The sequence below is a fragment of the Nuphar pumila genome, chromosome 3 (assembly GCF_984573655.1).
Source record: "Nuphar pumila chromosome 3, dmNupPumi1.hap1.1, whole genome shotgun sequence".
Taxonomy (NCBI): domain Eukaryota; kingdom Viridiplantae; phylum Streptophyta; class Magnoliopsida; order Nymphaeales; family Nymphaeaceae; genus Nuphar; species Nuphar pumila.
Genome location: NC_143251.1, coordinates 27,357,733 through 27,380,132, shown reverse-complemented (window position 1 = coordinate 27,380,132; position 22,400 = coordinate 27,357,733). Strand labels below are relative to the sequence as shown.

Here is a 22,400-nt window from a genome sequence, read left to right as displayed (position 1 = left end):
GATTGCTAAAGACGATACGGGTCTATCCAAAAATAACAACGCTCATCTTCTCACAAGGAGAGACCCCTCCTAATGGAGACATCGGCTCAGATTTCCAGCCTCACCAATCGATTCCAGATTGTGGGCTCTTCTCTCATACCTTCTCTCTGCAGAAATCCAACGAAAAATCTCCTCTTCTCAGCACCAGAAGCCCACAAATCCTCTCTCTTCTCGGCCATCGTCAACAAAAGACACGTTTTTGCACCCCTTTCCTCTCAGAGATGGAAAACTTTTCGTGGGTGTCGAGTGCATTGCAGCAAAACTCCTCCAGAGAACGGGAAATGGGAAAAGGAGGATTTTATAGTGGTGAATTTCTACTGTTTTGTTAATATACTACACCCGCAAGAGGAGGTCTCCAAGCACCAATCCTTTCTAGAGGTTGCTCTTTTTAATTGGTGATGTGTTTTTCTTGTTCAGTTTGTCAAATGGGACGCCTAAACACTAAATCTTGGTCCTAATTTTTGTGGGTGTTGCAGGGTCGTGATATATGTGGTAGGATATACTTGAACGAGCAAGGCATCAATGCGCAGGTGAACTTGTTGGTGCTTTCTCTTTTTCTCTTTTATTTGTTTCTTTTGCATGAAGGGCTACTGAACAAGTTTTTTTCTCATGGATTCTCTGGTGCGAAACAAGAAAAGATGTAGGGTGTTGATGGTTTGAACTTTGGCTTTTTACTCAAGTCTGATATGCTGTTTTGCATTTATCAAAAGGATTGTTGTCGGGAACAGTTTAGGCGCTTACTTCATGGTAAAAATTTTATGAAATTTTGGTGAGAATGAGGTTGAGGCTTTGAGTTTGGGTGAAGGATGACATACCATTTGCTACTTTTGGAAGAAAACTTTCGTTATAGAAGGTATTTGGAGATGGGGGAGGCTAGTGAAGACTTTTAGTTAGATGGCAAATGGAAGTATGAAAGAATTTGGAATAGTTCAGGTTTTAGCATCAGATGAGAATGGTCAAGGAAGCAGGACTATTGAATCTGACTTCATCTAGATGGGGGAAAGGCTTGATGGTGGTGGTGATGATGATAATGACTCTTGGAAGAATCTTTGTGTTGAATTTTTTTACACTCTGTAATGGACTTAACAGCATGCTTGTTTTCTTAACCATGTGAATTTCGGCTTCATTGTCTAGTTTCCAAGATTAAATGCTAATCAAACAAGTTATGGTCATCAGCTACTGTTGTATATGAATCGCCTGAGCACTAGCAGCTACCATCATATACATGTCATCCATCGACGGTGATGGAGACATAATAATAAAGGAGAGTTATCACATGGTTATGATGTGGATCAATGTGTGACTGTTGAATAGGATACAACTTGGAGATTTATAGGCACATAATATTATTTAAGGATTATAAATTGTGCTTGTTATTGCCAGTTAGCTTATCTCTTTAAATTCAGAAGTCTGCGGTACATAAAGGCATATCACTAACTTGCAATAAAGTTGGACTCGGTTGTTTGAGGTTGTTAGTGCCCCTTGGTTGTCATTGACAATCAATATACCGGAAATGTAATAGCTTGGTATTCAATGTTGTTTTCTTGCTGTTCTTTTTCTTTTTTGTTTTATCAGTTTGTTGGTGGAACAGGAAACTAGAAATAGGAACATTTCTAAATATAGAACATAATAAAAAAATGCATAGAAAAAGATGAAATGTGCATTAAAAGTGTAAAATTTGCTAAAAGATAATTTTTTTCCGTAATATGGAATGCAAGTTTCATTGAAAACAATATGCACAAAGGGCTTCACTCCAAAAACAGTAAATATTGAATATAGTTTCATCTTATCATCATCATGATTAGGTTATGTTGTCTAGCAATGTATTTCTGTGATTATAGAATACCCAACACACTTTGTCATCACTCATGAAAATCGGTAATATGGTTCCCATTTCTTTTGATCTTTTTATTACGGAATTGTATTAAGTCAGCCTCCAATAGTCAGGGATTTGCATATAGATTGGACCTAACAAAGATTTTATGGGCATTTCATGAGAGAATCTTGTGTCAGTTTTATGGGCATTTCATGACAGAATATTCTTGGATCAGTTTGCCATAATTCTTCTTCTTTTTCCATTGTTGTTGTTGTGAACCTTGCAGGGCTATGTTGAAATGAAAGACTAGCAAGGTCTTGTGACATATTTCAGCATGCCATTCACCTAAAATGCAGTTGTCTCACTAGCTAGTAAGATGACCACATCCATCTACATAAAGACTTACCTCTTTTTGTATATCAGCTATTGAAAATCTGCCTTTGTGACAGATTGAAGAATGATTTTTTGAATTTGCTATTTTAACTGTAAATGTCATTACTAATTTAGGTATCTAATACCCACAGGATATAACAAGTAAACTGGTTTTTGTTTACAACATGACTCTAATCTCTTTACCCTTCAAGTGGCTTTGCTTGAACAGATGGAGCTATAGATTGAATTTGAATCTACTTCATTTTACAGAAGGAAACCGCTTGTTCACTGTCTTCTTTCTGGGATGGTTAAATCATTTTTTATGTCAAGCTGCAAAAACTAATCTCCAGCTCTCGTGCAGTATAGTGGTCCATCCCAGGATGCACTGGCATATGTTGAATGGTTAAAGGAAGATGAGCGATTTTCTGATATTCTGGTTCAGATTACACCAGCATCAAGTGGGCATGCATTTCCTCGCCTTAAACTGCGGTATAAACCTTCACTAGTTCAGGCAAGCTGCGTATACTGACATTTTTTTTGTAGAAATGAAAGGTTCAGCACTTGCAATATTTGACTTCTATTATTATATGCTTCAGTTGATGAATGAGGTTGATAGGGGTATCTCACTTTGTTGTTTCAGATGGAAGGGGGCATCTCACACCTTCCTTTACTGGACCCAGCAATGAGGGCTGTACCATTGGATCCATCCGAGTGGAGAAAACGACTTCAAACTGCAAGGAATTCAGCATCTTCAAATGAATGTAGCGGCTCAGCCCAGAATAGGAAGCTCCTGCTTTTGGATGTCAGAAATGGTAACCCTTTTTCTTTTCCTGTTAAAATTTATCCTAACTCATTTCCCCTTAGTGGATGAATTCTAGTGTCTAGTTTGTTCCTTTTTTAGCCCTTCCCATTGCAACTAATTTTATTTATCGACTTTATGTCATGAATTATATGATGTCACATTCCTCGTCACTTATGGAATTCTTTAAGGGATTAATCCGTCCAAGTTCATCTGATTTTTTGCGTTCGTTTTCTTGTTAGTGCTGTTTGATTATGTATGAGTGTACATCTTTGTGGAAATAATGCAAATGTATTTTTTAATATGGACCCTTGGAGTTAGCATTTCAGTTGAATTTGATGTAAAAATTTAAGATTCATCTTCAACCTTCTGAAACCCAGTAGGTGTCTCTTCAACGTAGTTAACAACTTGATAAATTTCTTTGAACAGGTTATGAATGGGATATTGGTCATTTTCATGGAGCTCAGCGTCCACATGTTGATTGCTTCAGGAGCACTTCATTTGGGCTCTCTGATTCAGAGGTAAGAGTTTAAGCTAATGCATGAAAAGGGTTGAAGGAAAGCTTATGAAGAAGGTTTTGACCTCCAGCTATGTCACATAGACATGGAAACATGGCAGCCGTACCCGTGTCGACACGGGTACTGGTACCGGATGCAGCATGGGTATGTGCTGGTCCGGATCGGGTTGGGTCCAACTCGATCCAACCCTTTTTTTTTGTTTGACCTCAGTGAAAGGCAGGTAGGAAGAAGAAAAAGAAAGACAAAGAGGAGGAGGAGGAAGAAGAAAAAGAAAAATCAGAAGGAAGAAGAAGAAGAAAAAAAGACAGGAGGAGAAGGAAGTAGAAGATGAAAGAGAAAGAGGAAGAGGAGAAAAAGGAAGAAGAGGACAAAAGAGGAGAAGGAAGAAGACGAGAGAGAGAGAGCATACCGGATCCTCCTCCTCTTCTTCTTCGAATCTGCCATATATATATATGTATATATATATATATATATATATATATATATATAGAGAGAGAGAGAGAGAGAGAGAGAGAGAGAGATTTCGTGCCCTATATATTAAAAAGAGAATTTTGTTCCCCCTCCCCCTTACTTTTAAAAATTAGTCACCCTCTCCCTTACAAACCTTTTTTTAATTTCTGATATGGACCTTCTCCTGCACCTTTTTTTCAAAAAATTATAGTCACCTCCCTTACAGGCTTTTATTTATTTATTTTTGATATGGACCTTATTATAGATCCAAACTCTCTTTCTCAACACACACACACACACACACATACACACACACATGTTAAAATACATGTAATTCATATATATATATATATGTTTATATACATATATATATATATATGTATTACCTAAAATACTCGGGGTATTTTAGTCATTTCATAAGTACCCGATAGGGGTACTTGTTTCTTTTCTTTATTTTTTTTGTAAATTCTTTTTTTCATTTTTTACTTTTTATTTTTTGTATTTTTGCCCACCTAAAAGGGGCCCCACCATGGAGTCGATGGGGCCCCCAACGGTCACATTTGTGACCGTTTGGGGGCTCCCAACGACTCCATGGGAGCCCCTAGGTGGCTCTTCTTTTAAGGCCATAAGGCCACTCCTCCTCTCCTTCTTTTGTGTATAAATAAGGGTGAACCCCTCTTGTATTCTTCACTCTTGAGAGCTCTCTCTCTTTTCAATAAGAGACATTTATATTTTTATGTTGTGTTGTCTCTTGTGGGTTTGGGTGTTAGCCCTTTTGTTTGTTCATTAGTGGATGTTGTAAGTGCTTAATGCACTCTTTGCTTTTTCGCATATTTCATTACATGGTATCAGAGCCTTGTGTATGCTCTTCTTCTTAATATAGCTAGTTGTGTAGCTATATTTTTTTCTTGTTGTATCTCTTTTCATTTATCCTCTTGTGAGTGATTAAAATGGAAGGAGAACAAAAGATTGATCTTTCCTTCAAGCTCAATGGCTCCAACTACATGATGTGGGCCGCCGCCATGGAGAACAACCTCAAAGGTAAAAAACTTTGGGGATACGTTATGGGCACCATTCCGGAACCACAACTCCAACTAACTAAGATGGATGGTGATCAAGAATGCCCACATGAAGGCCATTGAAGATCACCAATCTAAAGTGGAAGATTGGGAAAGTAAGCATGCCAAGATTCTTTCTTGGTTTATGAACAATGTGGAGCTCAAGATTTGCGCCAACATTGCCAAGTTTCAGATGGCTAATGAAGCATGGTTCTTTATGAAAGGTATGTTTACTCAAAAAGACCTTGCTCGTCAATTCTTTCTTCAAGAAAAAATCCAGACTATCAAGCAAGGAGAAATGAGTGTAAGGGATTACTTTAGCACTCTTGGACCCCTATGGGATAAACTATCTTTACTAGAACCAAAATGGGTTTCTAGTGTGGATGTGGAATTAAGGAGAGAACAAATGGAAAAAGAACACTTTTTCCAATTTTTACATGGGCTTAGGCCCGAATATGAACAAGTTAGATCTTCCCTCCTACATAGATCTAAGCCTCTTCCCTTGGAAGATGCCATAGCCGAAATATGCCAAGAAGAAACTCGTCTTGGCATGATTAAAGGAGGAGATGATGTCTTGGCCGTATCAAAACCCGGCAACCATATGAAAGCTTACAAACCTCCACATTTTGGAAGGCAAAATAATTATAATGACAACTATAGAAAAGCCATTTGCCATCATTGTCAAGAGCTGGGTCATATAAGACTTAATTGCCCTAAGTTGAATGAAGCACCTAAAAATAAGGTTGCTTCCGTTGAAGAAGCTACTCAAAAGAAAGAGAAAACCATCAAAGGGAAGAAATCTTTTTCTCTTGCTCAACTATCGGAAGCACTACAAACTCTAATCAAGATACCATCAACCTCGGGTGCCGCCATAGCTTCTTCCTCTCCTCTAGGTATGTCTTCTTGGATCCTTGACTCTGGAGCTTCCTTTCATATGACCCCGCTTGAAAATGAGCTTTCCGATTTGTGTAATAACTATAAAAACTCCTATGTTTCAACTGTCGATGGCACATCTTTACAAGTAAAAAGTTTTGAAACCTTAAACTTTTCCAAAGATTTCTTCGTGCAAAACGTGAGAGTTGTACCTCAACTTAATTTAAATCTCCTCTCTGTTGCTCAAATATGTGATCATGGATGTGAAATCTCCTTCTCAACTAATGATTGCTCTATACAGGATCTCCGGTCCGGGAAGCAGATTGGGCAAGGCCATAGGAGGGGAGATCTCTATTACATGAGCAACTTGAAACTCCCCACTAACTCTTTTTGTAACCATGTTCAAGATAAAAATATTGAAATTTGGCATCAAAGACTTGGACATCCAAGTTTCTCAAAAATGTACTCCTTTCCATTTAGAAAGAAATTTTGTAATGAGAAACATTTTGTTTGCAAGAATTGTATTTTTGGCAAAATGAAATCCATTCCTTTTCCAAACCGAACTTTTGTGTCCAAAAGACCTTTTGAGTTAGTCCATTCGGACGTTTGGGGTCCTTCCCCGGTCATGTCTAAAGGAGGGTACTCCTATTACGTTACTTTCATTGATGACTACACTAGGTATGTATGGATCTACTTTCTCAATTTAAAATCCGAAGTCTTTGACTTCTTCAAAAAATTTCATATGATAGTTAAAAATCAATTTTCAAGTAATATCTCTACTCTTAGATCCGATTTGGGTGAAGAATATTTATCAAATGAATTTCAAAATTATTTAGAAGTAAATGAAATTTGTCATCAAAGATCGTGTCCTAAGACTCCCCAACAAAACGGCTTGGCCGAAAGAAAACATAGACACATCATGGAAACCACTAGGACACTCCTTATTTCCAAAGAAATTCCGAAGAGTTTTTGGGTCGAAGTGGCCTTAACCTCAACTTACTTAATAAATAGAATGATATCTTCATCCTTACAAAATACATCTCCATATGAAAAACTATTTGAAAGAACACCCAATTTCAATAGATTAAGAATTTTTGGGTGTAAATGTTTTGTCCTTACTCATAAACGGGACAAATTATCTCCTAAAGCTATTGAATGTGTTTTCTTGGGATATGAAGAAAATCAAAAGGGTTTTAGATGTTTTGAATTGAAAAATAACAAACTCTATGTATCCAAAGATGTAACCTTTTTGGAAAATGAAAATGGTTTTGTGAAAACTAAAGATATTGACAAAAGTAAATATGCTTTTTTATTTGATCTTCTATCTCAAGAAGATGAGACTCCTCAAGAAGATGAAATTTCTAGTGAGTCTTTGAATGACCTAGAGGACATTCCTCTTAACAATGTTGTAGATGAAAGTGATAGACCAATCCAAACCTATGTTAGGCGTGATCAACAAACTCAAATGAGCGCCTTAGAAAAATACTCTCAAGGATCCAACATAGAAGAAACCTCTTTAAGGAGATCCGGTCGGATCTCCAATAATCCTAATAGGTTTGTTTCCTATGAGTCCCTAACTCCAAGGTATAGAGCGTGTCTAATTGCGTTGCACTCATTTCATGAACCTTCACACTACGATGAGGCAAAAAACATTCACTAATGGGTTGAAGCCATGAACTTAGAGCTTAGTGCCCTTGAAAAGGCAAAAACTTGGGAAATAACTTCGTTACCCACTGGAAAGAAATCAATTGGATGTAGATGGGTCTTCAAAATTAAAACTAAGAGTGATGGTTCATTAGAACGTTATAAAGCCTGGTTAATAGCTAAAGGATATGCTCAAGAATATGGTATAGATTATGAAGAAACCTTCGCACCTGTTGCTAGAATGACTAGTGTTAGGACTCTTATTGCCATTGCGTCAGTGAAAAAATGGCCTAGATGTTAAGAATGCATTTCTGAATGACGAATTAAATGAAGAAGTTTACATGGATCCCCCACCAGGAGTATGTATTGGTAAAAATAAAATTCTCAAACTTAAAAAGACATTATATGGTTTAAAACAAGCCCCAAAGGCTTGGCATGATAGATTTAGTAATGTAATGACAAGTTTGAATTTTCGTTCATGTTATACTGACACTGCTTTATTTGTGAAAAGTGCAGGGTCTTCAGTAGTTATTTTACTACTTTATGTTGATGATATGATCATCACTGGAAGTGATGAGCAATGAATTTATGATATTAAGAAAGTTTTAAAAGAACATTTTGACATGTCTGATTTTGGTTTCTTAAGATACTTTTTAGGGATTGAAGTGGCGTACTCTCCTCGAGGGTACATTCTCTCTCAGATGAAACTGGCTGCTGACATTTGTTCCAAATCTGGTATCTTCGATGATAAGAAGACAGAAACCCCTGAAGTCATCAATGCAAAATTAAGGTTGGAAGATGGAACACCTCTCGAGGATCCTACTCCCTACCGGCAACTTGTTGGGTCTCTAACCTACTTATCCATTACTCGGCCAGACATAGCTCATGCTGTCCACTCTGTCAGTCAGTTTCAACATGCACCTACAACCGTGCACATGAGTGCAGTCTTAAGGATCGTCAGATATATCAAAAACACCATAACTAAGGGAGTTTTTCTTTTCTTCTCCTCATCACTTGATTTAATTGCTTATACTGATGCTGATTGGGGAAGAAATCCCAATGACCGAGTCTCAACTACGAGATTTTGTGTTTTCTTAGGTGACTATGATTTTTTGGAGATGCAAGAAGCAACACAAAGTATCCTTGTCCTCAACGGAAGCGGAATATCGTGCTATGACCACTAAAACCATGGAACTTGTATGGCTGAGAAGTCTCCTCGGTGATATGGGCATTGTCATCTCTACTCCTTCGAAGATGTGTTGTGACAACAAAAGTGCAATTTATATTGCAAGCAATCACACCTTCCATGAGCGTACTAAGCATATTGAGATGGATTGCCATTACGTACGTGATGAATACCTGAAAGGAACTATATCACTACCTTACGTCACATCTGAGTACCAGTTGACAGACTTCTTCACTAAGGCCCTTGCTGCTCCTCGTTTTTTGTTTCTCCTTAACAAGCTTTCGGTTATATCCCCGTAAAGCTTGAGGGAGGGTGTTAAAATACATGTAATTCATATATATATATATATATATATATATATATATATGTATTACCTAAAATACCCGATAGGGGTATCTTAGTCATTTCACAAGTACCCGATAGGGGTACTTGTTTCTTTTCTTTATTTTTTTTGTAAATTCTTTTTTTCATGTTTTACTTTTTATTTTTTGTATTTTTGCCCACCTAAAAGGGGCCCCAGCATGGAGTCGATGGGGCCCCAATGACTGCATGGGAGCCCCTAGGTGGCTCTTCTTTTAAGGCCATAAGGCCACTCCTCCTCTCCTTCTTTTGTGTATAAATAAGGGTGAACCCCTCTTGTATTCTTCACTCTTGAGAGCTCTCTCTCTTTTCAATAAGAGAGATTTATATTTTTATGTTGTGTTGTCTCTTGTGGGTTTGGGTGTTAGCCCTTAATGCACTCTTTGCTTTTCCGCATATTTCATTACAACACACACACACACATATATATATATATATATATAGCCGTATCCTACCTCATTTTTTGAAATTGCTGTGTCGTACCCCTACCCCTACCCGTACCTGCACCCATGTGACATAGACGTCCAGTAATTCCCTTTTGTTGAATTGCTTCAATAATTTTGAGCAATCAATATCTTTAGCTGAAGAAATAAAAGCAATATGAGCATATCCTCTCATTAGGCAGTCTTTGTATGGTGAAAAGCAAACAAGAACTGTAAAAAGATGGATCTCAGCTGTATACAAATTGAAAGGAAATAAATCATATAATGATAAATTTTTACTTCTTGGTTTGATCTGATAAAATAATAATCTCTCGGATCTGTATAATAAAGTTTTTTTTTTGAAGTATTGCTACATATATCTATTTTGTTGCTGTAACTGTTGAAACAAATGGAAGATAATCAGTTCTTATGTTTGTGTGTGACAATGTTGTTTGTCGACGTCAGATTGTTTAGAAATGGTAACCAGTTCTTACCTAAACTTGTATTATGTTATAAAAGTGGTCAATTCAATAGTATAGAAGGGGATAGCCTTTTTATTTATTTTGATAGTTACAACCTTGCAAGTTAATGAGGTAATCAAGGAATAAAATTTAGATTACTCAATAATGTTAGTGAAATCTTTATGTTGATGGTATAGAAGTTAAGTTTCATTATAGATGGATGCCATGAGAAATTTGAAGGAGCATTAGAAATATTTTAGATTCATATTGCCATTCAACTTGCTGTACTTATATTTATGTAAGCACATGTATTATCTTTTGATGTGTTTTGTCTCTGCATTCATTCAGTGTGATTGTTCAGATCCTTTATCCAATGCCGATAAAGAAACTACAGATGTTATGATGTACTGCACAGGAGGCATCCGCTGTGATGTATACTCCACTCTACTTAGGTTGGTGCTGCACATAATAATTTTTCTTCTTGAACAGTTGTTAAGCGATTGGCTTTTGTCTTATAAATTCTTTCTTGCAAATTATGGTACAGACAAAAAGGCTTCCACAATCTGTACACTTTGAAAGGAGGAGTCTCACATTACCTTGAGCACGAGGGTCCAGGAGAAGATTGGGAGGGGAATTTATTTGTTTTTGATGGACGTCTGTCTCTTCAGCCGTCTGTCTTTAAGCCTGATGCTGTCACATATGAACAGCAGAAAGAGAAGGGTGCTATGCGGAAATGTGCAACAGCAAAATGCTATTTATGTGGATCTTCATTGGTTGAATTGAGGCACCGTAACTGTGCAAATCTTGACTGCAACTTTCTCTTCCTGTAAGTTTCTGCTACTTCTACTGGTATTCATTTTTTCTCTAGTGGTGCATGAGTTTATAGGCCAAGCAGTTCTATGCTACTATGAATAATGCCTAAAATGCAAGCAAAACAAACATGTTGCTTCCATGAGTGCACCTTCAGGGACATGGAGAGCATTAACAGAAAAAATACAGGATATTTTGGAAAACATCTGCCATGCCTTTACAGTGGCAGGAAATCATCCCTCCCTTTTGTCAACATAATTTAATTTTCATGCAATCATTTTCCTTTCAAGCTACAAATATGTTTGTGTACACACACGCCTACGTGCATGCACACACACACAAGGTGGAGCCAAGGGATCAAGAGGTTGTGGAAACATACTGTGTGTGTCCGTTTGCTGAAACTTCAAATTATATTCATAATTCTTTTAGTGATTTGGAGGAATTGCAAATTTAGTTACTTATAAAGGCAATGACTGTTCTGTCAAAAGACTCAAAACTGTATGACAAAAGTTACCGTAAACAGATAGAAGCAAGGTTGCCAGACTAGAAAGTTGAAATGGAAAACTATACAGGAAGTAGAAGCGATGCATTTAAAATGTATAGGAAGTGGGAAGTGAAGAACAAAAAATATATATATAATAATTGAATGAAAATCAAAATGGAACACAAATATAAACTAAAATAAATGTGACTATTCTTAAATTTCATGATTTTTTTAGTGTAAGAATTAAATGTTTTAACAACAACAACAACTACGCATTCATCCCAAAACAATTGGGGTCGGCAATATGAACCAAAAAAGAAAATCATTCTGGGTATTCCACATGAATCCTTCTCCTCCAATCATTTCTATCCAATGCCATGTCCTCGGTGAGGTTCAAAGCATTCATATCCTTTCCTATCATCTTCATCCAAGTCTTCTTAGGCCTACCCCAACCTCTTTTAACTAATATATTTTCCCATTTCTCCATCCTTCTAACTGGAGCATCATTAGACCTTCGCCGAATATGTCCAAACCACCGTAAACGATTCTCTCTCATCTTATTTTCAATGGATGCAACGCCTACCTTCTTACGTATCTCCTTGTTTCGAATCTTATCTTTTATTGTATTTCCACACATTCATCTAAGCATGCGCATCTCAGCTACACTCATTTTTTGAATTAAATGTTTTAACAAAATCTAAAAATGATGACTGCCAATTTAGAGGAAGCACATGGAAGTGAGTGAGAAGGTAGAGAGGAAACACATAAAAAACATTAAAAGCAGAGTGAGAAAACATATAATAAGAATAGATCAAACATGTGGACAGCATAGGAGAAGCGTGGGAGAATCGAGATTCTCATCAAGTTTCAGAAGCGAGGAGTATCGCGCTTCCGAAGCGAGTTTATGGGAAGCGGGCTTCCCACCTATTTAAGAATCTTTCGGTAACTTTGGGTAGAAGTGGGATTACAGGGTTTTTTTTCTTTTTCCTTGCATTAATAGAAAAAATACTGCCTTTTCCTTAAAAAATGAAAGAAACTGATTGTTAAGATTTTATGTGTTTAAGTACACTGTTCAGTTAAAGTATGAATAGTAGTTGATCTTCCTTTGAATGGAAGTATGAGTTGTTTTATGTAAACTTTCTTTAATAAGATTGCAGAAATTTTGTGGTTTTTAAAAGAAAATTGTTTTGAATAGCTATACGATTGAAAATTTCACATAATTTCACTTTTTATGACTGGAGGTAGCTTTACTAACAAGTTTTCTTTATTTTCAAAAAAATGATTGGAGGTGGTTCTAGCAGAACAATTTGGTTGTCAAAGAAGAGTTTATTTTACCTGTGTGATTCTTCAGACAGGAATTCCTAGTTGCAGAACAATTTGGTTCTCAAATAAGAGCTGTCAACCCCAAATAAAAATTGTGTGCACTCAGATCCAGAGCTTAGAGTTTAGTAGTAGTTTACAACAAAATAATGTTTTGGAAAACATTTCTAGACAAATATTTGATTTGTCACAATAATTATAACATGATGGATATATCATTGATTTGCATAAAAATTATAACCATAAATTTTGGAGGGAATCTTTCTTTTTCTAAGTTTATGAAAATGGGAGTTGCGTTATTTAAGCAGAAGGTGAAGTAAATAAACACATCCGGAGACTATGAAATAAAGCACAAAGAAATCATACAAGAAAATGATTGTTGATGGTTTGATGCTACAGACTATGTTTCTTAGCTTATTGAGATTATATTGTTTGTCTATTGTTATTTGTTTTCCAGTAAAGTTGCACCATTTACCAAATTTGCATTCTGCTAAAGGCTTTACTTGGTCAATGACGTTCTTCCTAACTTTCTGACATATACCATTGATACGTTGGGGCTGCACCATGAACTTATGTCTATGTTCGTGTTCTTGAAATACAATAGAAAGGTTTATTCTTTAAGATGATGTCAATTCACCAAACATTGCAGTGTGTGTGTGTGTGTGTGTGTTTTACTGACTAGTGCTCATGCAGATCTTGTAGCAACTGCGTTGAAGAGTTGAGGGGATGTTGTTCCCTGGAATGCACATCAGCTCTAAGGCTTAGGCCGGTTCTACCTGGACATCAAAGATACCAAAAGTGGCACATTTATAGGGATACACAGATTGCAAACACTCGACCAGCTATGTCACGAGGACACGGCTAAAGGGACATGGGACATGAGTTTCCATGTGACAGTCGACCGGTTTACTCTCATTGTTTTGAGCCTTGGTGAGCATCAATGAGTTGAACAAATGTTGATTGGTTGGTATTGCTCATCATTTTTGAACTTGTTAATGGTGCATTTGGATAGACTGAGAATCCGCCCTGGAATGTCTTTTTTGGGGGGTTTGTTTTCTTAAAATACCATTTTTTACATGTCTTTTGAAGTTAGAACAAAGGCAAAAATAGGCTTTACCGTTGTAATTTAGATTACTGTTGTCTACACAGGTGGCAATTATTTTTCATTTTTTCCATTTTTTCCATTAAGGTCATGTTAATTCACATTTTTCACTCCCTTGTGAATTCACATTTTTCTACTCTATAGTCTATACTACAACAAAACATATCCTAAACACGTTTTCTTAGTGCACAAAAGCCGCTTAGTTTGATGATCATGGTATAAGAACAGCAGGATCCACATGCACTGGCAGAAAAAGGGTGACATCATATAGTTGTGAAGATCAGGCTGAAAATGTTGTGATTTTATTTTCATCGCAATATTAACATTTTTTTTTTATACTTTTTTTAGATTTATATAAATTTTTATATATGCTGATATTTACCTGAGATTTTCCCCATAAAACATCCTTTTAAGTTGTCACCAAGACTTTCCCTTCCCGAGAAAATCTTCATACTGAAGGTTGTGACTTGGTTTAAGTTTTTTCTTAAATGTGCATTAGAACAAGATCATTTTCAAAGCAAGATCATCGTCGTACAAAAAAAAAACTTTTGAATAACTGGTTGAAATGAATTTAGCTAAAAAAAGAATAAAAACTTGTACCACTGGCCAACCCTTTCTCCAAAACTTTTCTACAAATGTTTTTCTGATATATAAGTACTTTTTCTTGGAAACCCCCAAAATATGCTTAGTCACTAGTGTAGATTTACTGGAGACATTCCAAATACTTGAATTGGATTTTTTTTATAGCCAAGCTAGAGTAGCCCCTGGCTCATGACCCTTATTATTGTAATGGCCCGATGGATTTCAACCCCAAAAAACTAGATTTTTTTTCTTATCTTTTTCTTTTTCAAAATGTAATAATATAACGGTCTCATCAATGGATGCGTTTCAATCGTACTAAATTTTAAACAACCTGTCTGCTGAACGTAAGTGCGATCATGTCTTAGCTTCACAGTACCAGATCCAGTACGAAACCACCGTTAACAAATCTGATTTAACTATTACATAGAAGAAATTATTAATCTAAGTCTTTCATCATTGGCATTGCTTTAACCAAAATAAGTTCTAAGGAGTAAGTATGCACCAACGTTTATTAACTTCTTAAAACAAAATTCGAGAATAAAGTGTTTAAATAACAAAATCTAAGTTATTACTTGTACGAGCAAACACAACAAAAATTATTGATTTTTGAAAATCAATTAAATAATTGAATTCTTAGTTAAATCTCTCGAATACATTACATTTTAAAAATTACTACCAACACATGCTACTAAGAGAAATTAACTAAATATGAAATAGTTTCATTATTTTAAGTATCTAATCATTAAAAATTTGTTCAAATAAATAGTTAATTAAATAATTGATGATTGTTGAAATTAAAATGAGACAAGTAGCCTTGGGATCATCAAAATCATCAGCCTTCATAATCCTTTCCAACACCCTACACTCGCTCCTCAAATCACATATTTTCTGAAAATATTTTATTTTGAAAGTACGAGACTTTGAAAAGTCTTAGTAAAACTCACATAGCTAATGTAAGATACAATAAATAAAGCTTGCATAATATGCATCAATAATTAAATAACTGCATTAAATATCTAATTAGCAGAGTAAACGATTTTACATGATATCCATGTATTCATGATTTAAGAAAAACATACACAAGTATTGTTATAACAATTTTAAGCATCAATAACATTATTCCAAATGAAATCAAGACGTTCATTAATATGCATGAATTCACACAATCACGTGAATATAAATAAAAGTGCAGTAAAGTAAAGTGATCAAGTATTTTATGTTCTACTTGATTACCATGACCTACTTGGGTATGACATAGGATCGACATGAAACCGACTAGACTACCTGGGTGTTTATTATGCTATGTATTTTAATTTTTTCGAGTAACTGTCAAGTCGTATCCTCTAAGAGCGGAGTCAGACCATGAGAGGTAGTGACATACTTCGAGAAAAATCAGCCTACGGGTGTGGAATCCACCATAATGATGATCATGATTACTCACTTCTGCAAAAGTACTTTATGGACATGCCCGCCTAGGATATGAGAAGCAGTCCTGGTCTTCTTTAAAAAATTTAGGCTAGAGAACCGTCGAGGCATTGCCCCTCACAACATAAAAAGAGTAGGGCCGAGAGAGTTCATACCGTCTACCCTCTTTAAGATAGACCAAACCAGTCTTTCTGGTTAAACATACCTTGGTAAAAGCATACCCGAAACTATATCACAGGGTTATCTTTACCAATTAAGCCATAAGTAAATTCAACTACCATTTAGGCTAGTGCATTGTCATTTCACTGTTCTCTCTCTTGGAATCATAAATTATTAATTTATCAAGCACACCAAGTGCCCATGCAACCTTGTGAGATTTCTATCATTATGTATGCATTTCATAATTACTGCATCTCAGAGCATGCATTCTTATAGCAAGGAATCATGTCAACATACTATTTAACAATCTATCCATGTAGTATCATAATATTTCTAATATTCAGAAATAAGCATGCAATAATATCATAGAAATGTATCATTCTGAAATTGCATATATGGTCAATATGCAATAAAATCAACATTTTCATATTCATCCTTCACATGCTTTGCACTTACAAACACGCTCATAATCAGTTTAGCATAAAAGAAATAACATAATTAAATTGTCATAATTGAATTGATTTACGAATCTCAATTACAATACGTGTATGGGTCTTTTCCTCAAAAATAGGACATCCATACACTATAATCATAGCAATCAAACTCACCTTTATCTCCACCATAAACATTTATATAAGATCTAATATGATTCAAAACTGAATTTTGAATCATTATAGGAAAAATATCAAAACATAATTAAAACCATAAACCTGACTTTCTTGATAAGAGCTTTCATAAACCCTCACCGAGCAAATCGACCTGACTCTAATTAATATCTTGACTTTTCAGTACTCAAATCATATCAGGCTTAAATAAAATACCCATGATAACATAGAAATTAAGAAACCAATTGCAACTAACCCATAACAAAAAATACATAAGTTATTTTTCCCGATCTAAGTCCTCATAAGCCCAAACCGGAAAGGCTTATATATTTCTAATTGCGTTCAGTTGTAATGATGCTTAAACAAGATGAATACACATAACTTAATCCAGTTTATGCTGCACAAAACTTGTAAATATCATATCTCAACAATGTACGTATTTGGAAGAATCAAAATCTAAGAAAGAGCTCAAAACCCTAAATCAATTTATGAGAAATTAGAGTCTTAATTCTCTCAACCAAGACTCGTAAAAACTTCAGTAAGTCAATCATAAATTCAAATATTAAACAAGCTAAACATGCTGAATATGATCATATAAACAAAGGTACTCTCATTTGGAAGCAATAAAAACAGTTGATTTACAAGATAATCAAGATTTAATCATATCTTTCAATTGCATATTGCATAGATTACTTTTTAGATCATTTCTAAATGTTTAGCCCTTTATTTATGATTTAATAGGGTTTATAAACACTGATAATATGTTGTATATGTTAGAGAGATATTAAAACCACAAGATCCAAACATGTTACTACTTAATCACAAGCATAAGTCATCAGGAAAAATTCAGATTCCTGATGACCTATTTTTATAAAATTTGTCAGTAATAACATAACACATATAAAATCATGATATGTTTACCGTGGTTACTTGTACCTATCAAGGACACAACCCAACAAACCGATCTAAAAATAAATAAATACAAAAATAATTAAAAGTATTTTACTGAACTTTGTTCAAAAAAAAGTTTCAATCCAGAATCTGTAAATTGTAAGATTTTTATCAGATTAAATATTTTCTTGGAATTTATATAAATATTTTTTACCAAATTCTTTTTATACGATTTGTTATTATATGTCAATCTTCACACAAAATGTTTATAAAATATTTGAAGTCATTTTTCTTAGGTTTTTATATCTTTTATCAGAGATAGGTCAAAACAGTTCTGTATCTAAAGCCAGAAATTGAAGCTTTGTTAAAACAAATATTTCTTCCTCCATAAGAATTAAAATAAAGTAAAACAAGATTCTAAATTTAAGATCAAAATGCGTAAATCATCATAGCGATTTTATTTAGATTTGTTGGACTGATATTCGAAGAGATATCGATTTATTTCTGAAATTGGTCAGGAATGACATCAATCATCACAGATTTAGATTTCTCAAAAAACATTTTTATAAAAACTCTTATTGAGACCATAAAACCTTTGAAATCTCATTGTTTTAGATTTGATCAGATTCAATATGGATTAACACATGAATAACACCAACAATAATCAAGCTATTACTTAATCTAATACGAACCAACGAAGAAACCCTATTTAGGCATATTTCTCAAAATCATTTTTATGAAAAACTCATGATTCATCTTCTTTAAATCTAAATAATATTTTTTTTCAAAAAAGAAAACATGTATAATAGATCAAGACATGTAAATATACTACTAAAAATAAAAATAACTTATGCATAAATTCAGCCATGTGAATTACTATGTTGCAAAATCTTATTTTCATTTAAATTGTGAAGTTTGATCGATTTTTGTAAATTCATTTAAATTTGAGATGCACAGATGTTGAAACTGGTCGATTTAAAAAGTTTTTTTTTGCTAATGTGATAAATTTGAAAATATTGCATTCAGTTATTTGCCATAAATATTTATTGATAATTGTGCATTGTAAATATAATTTGTAAATCTGTGTGTATATTATATTCACTAAAATTTTGTAATGACATGAATTTTATTATGAGATTGATTAGTAGTTGTGTGTGAACTATTGATGGGCCTATTTAGGCCAATAGAATGTATTGCTCATGTGTTACTGAAGCTATTTATGCATTGCAAAATGATTTCTAGAAATATTTATTTTTTCAAAACTAGTTATATTGTTGAATTGATAGGGCAAAGGTTCAAATTTGTGATTACATGTTGATTTGCATAATTGTTCTTATCTAAAAAACTTTTAATTGATTAAAATGGTAAAAGTGACCAAACAGTGTAATAATATTCTTTCTTGATGTCATTTTGATAGTGTGAGAATCTTAGATGATGGTTGTGGGAGACCGTGAAGATACTAAAACTTCATGTGCAATTGTTATTCATGCATATACATTGATTCATGCATCATTTACTGTTTAACATTAGTTTCATGCATTCTTAAATATTTAATGTAGTATAAAATTGCTGAATGGTTGCTTGAACTGCTTCAATGGTAAGTTAGTTCTATTCAATTATTACTTGTGATTTTCTCTTAAATTATGCTTGATTTAGTTTATGCTATTTCCTTACTATTGAATTTTCAGAGAAATTCATACGAGGACTTCGGTTCTTACCCATTTTCTAAAACTATTAATATATATATATATATATATATTTTGAAACGCAATTTGAGGTCGTTACATTATGTGTATCGTTTCTCCTAGGATTTTGTGTACTGGATCTTTGTCTATCGTGGAGATGGTAGAAGGTACAAACTTTGTGGGATACTTACTTTGGTGAAGGTTAGGCTTCTCATACAATCCTCAGTCCTTAGAGTTATGGGCCCAAGACTACCAATACGTCCTAGGTGGTAGATTCATGTTTTCTGCAGAGACTTCGTGATGCATTCTATTTCTTAGTTTGGCCTTTGGGGAATACTCTCTCTGTCATTGGCCATCCCAATTGGATTGATTTCAACCAAACATTCGGGTATTTAAATTACATAGGTATCCAATTATGAGAGAAAGGTTGGGATTTTGTTGTACAAAGGAATTGTAAAATCTCTTATATCTAAATTTATAATTTTTTTACTTTAAAAGTACCTTTTTATCCTCCACACAAGTGATTTTCCTCCAGAACATGTTAATATGTGAATTTTCTCTCAAATATGTAAATATGTGAATTTTATTTTAAATATGCAAATATTTTTTGAAATATGTGATTTTCTCCCAAATATGCAATTTCCTCTCAAATATACAAATTTCCTCCTAAATATGCAAATTTTCTTTCAAATACGTAAAATTTCTCTCAAATATGCGAATATGTTAATTTTCTCCCAAATATGCGAATTGTCTCATAAATTTTAAATTTTCTCTTAAATATATGATTTCCCTCTAAATATGCAAATTTTCTCTTAAATATGCGATATTCATCTTAAAAATACAATAAAATAAGACATAAATATATACATGCGTAAAATTAAATTATGTATTTCTGCTCAAGCATTGTATATACAATAGGATAAATATATTACAATTAAACTTGTAATAATTATATACCAAGTCAAGAACATATACACGCAAGAATTGAGTTAATAAACTCATGCAAAGTAGTTTTCATCTCAACAAAGTAGATTCTCACCTCAAATATATGCATCTTCTCCATTTCGCAATCTCCATGTGAAATATCTCTCCTTAAAATATTGTACCTTACTTTGTTTTGCAACATCCATGTGGAATATAGAAATTTATGCATACATTGTATGAATAACTGAAAATCTGCTTACATTCACAAATACCCTATGAGTTTCACATATATAGTACAAATTTTTTTAGAAACCATGTGAAACTCTCTTTATGATATAATTCTCTAGGAGATTTGCAAATATATGAAAATTTTTGTATATAATGTATTTAACCGTCGAGCTAATAATGTTAAAAAATAATTGATTCAACGGTTAAAGATGTGCTTACTAGAAAAAATTGTTGTCGATGATTCTAAAAAAAGTCATCGATGAATTATCAGCGATGATTATTCGCACTACGTACACACAAATTTCTGTATCCTACATGGGTGTTGGGAAACAAAGCGAGATAAAACATTTTAAGAAGAAAAATTTCACATAGGGGTTGCGAAACAGAGAAGATGCACACGTTTGATGTGCAAACCTACTTTGTTGTGATGAAAACTAACCATATTTGCATATTAGTTTATGTGAAATTCAGGATTTTTGATAAACATCTTGCGAATTCAATTTTTAGTGAAAGGCTACGAGATCCAAAGAGCCATGTTGGAAAAATACATATCAAAGAAATCATCTCCTTCAATTTCCTTCAAAATGTCAACTGAACTGATATTATTTTCTCTTGTATCTCTGAATATAATCTTGTTTATGGATGTCACCTCGATCATAATTCTCATCTGGGTGCTCACCATAGTGACTAGTGAAACTGAAAGTTGACACCATGTCGGAGACTTACATGTTATGAACAACTCCGTATTGAAATTCATATATTTAGGAGAAAATTTACATATTTAAGAAAAAATCGCATATTCTCGTATCTAAAGAAAATTCATTTGTGTGAAGGGTAAAAATGTCTTTTTAAAGTTAAAAATTTATGAATTTGAGGGATTTCAAAAATTGTAAGACATTTTAGAAATCACATCATTTTTGTTGTATAACAATCATTTTTTGTTTGGCAATTATATGGTATCCAGGATGTAGATGATTTTTGGGATATGGGAGGTCCAACCCCCATCCCAACTCTCAAATTTGGCAAATATAGGTGCACCCAAATAGTGGATGGTGATGGCAACTCTGTGAATAGACTCCAAACCACCGTCTACGGGTTTCCAAACAAAGCTTACATGTTATGCAATTTATTATAATATATTTGACTTTACTGGCAAAATTTTTGTGAGAAAATCACTGCACTGATAATTTTTATATAGCATCAATTTAGATTGCCATCACAACCAAAGACAACAATACCTAAATTCTTGTTTTCAAGATTCAACACTATTCCATTGGAAAATTTCATCATTTTCTCCGCTTGAATCTCGTTCTATAAACACGTGAAATGCCATCTCCAACAGAGACTACTTGACCGTTCTCGTCCATTTTAAAATTTATGTAAAAGTTGTCATTTTCTTTCTAATTGCCTCGGAGAGAATTTCATATTATTTGGGATAAAAGAAATGTGTAAACACTCTCTTTCAAAAAAAATTGTTGTGTTTAAAGTTTGTCTTATAAAAAAAATTTTTTACTGGAAGAAACCATCCCAAGATCAAAGACCAAATACCTAGCTGTGTTGGCTTACAATCACTATCCTGTCAAGAGTAAAACTGTGAGGGCTTACCCCTCGGCCCTAGTCACCAAGCTTCGGCTGGCACAGGGTTGCCGCCCATTTTGTACTATAGTCCTCCAATCCTATTGTGTTAACCATAAGCAGGCTTTCAGATGCTTTCTTTTTTTTCTTTAATATTCCAGTAGGGGTGGCAGTGGACCGGGGGAAATTGGAGCCCCGCCCCATCTCGCCCCGTTTGGACCGGGGATGAAGGGCATGAAACGGGGATGGAGGCGGGATGAAGGTTAAAATTCATCCCCGTGCGGGAATGGAAGCAGGGATGGACTTATGCTTTCCCCCACCCAGCCCCACCCCGCTCCATCCCCAATCCTTCTAAAGGATGACAGTAAACCGAGGGGAAATGGGCCCCACCTCGCCCCCGTTTGGACCGGGGATGAAGGTTAAAATCCATCCCTGGGGATGGAGGCAGGGATGAAGGTTCGGATTTTGAGACGGGGCGGGGGTGGAGACCTTGTCCCCCACCCTGGTCCATTGCCATCCCTATATTCCAGGTTCCAAAAGTAAAGGCATGTGATTTTTGTATACCTTCACCCCCATGTAAAGGTATACGATTTTTTTAATATATAAATATAA

General features: G+C 34.6%; 1 protein-coding gene across 1 annotated transcript; it reads left to right on the top strand.

Moving 5' to 3' along the window:
- Positions 1-69: 69 nt before the first annotated feature.
- LOC149842398 (Rhodanese/Cell cycle control phosphatase superfamily protein) lies at positions 70-13,777 on the top strand. The gene is made up of 8 exons (XM_090001419.1): positions 70-417; positions 516-569; positions 2,589-2,738; positions 2,868-3,039; positions 3,456-3,547; positions 10,347-10,450; positions 10,543-10,824; positions 13,306-13,777. Exons 1-8 carry the CDS (start codon positions 73-75, stop codon positions 13,475-13,477), a joined length of 1,371 nt encoding a protein of 456 aa, XP_089857545.1. The 5' UTR covers positions 70-72; the 3' UTR covers positions 13,478-13,777.
- The last annotated feature ends 8,623 nt before the right edge of the window (positions 13,778-22,400 follow it).

Bases quoted from the DNA above. Each gene is read 5' to 3' on its own strand.
- LOC149842398 (XM_090001419.1), top strand. From the start codon at position 73: ATGGAGACATCGGCTCAGATTTCCAGCCTCACCAATCGATTCCAGATT. The intron at 570-2,588 runs GTGAACTTGTTG...GCTCTCGTGCAG, and splicing joins AGCAAGGCATCAATGCGCAG to TATAGTGGTCCATCCCAGGA. The intron at 2,739-2,867 runs GCAAGCTGCGTA...TTGTTGTTTCAG, and splicing joins ATAAACCTTCACTAGTTCAG to ATGGAAGGGGGCATCTCACA.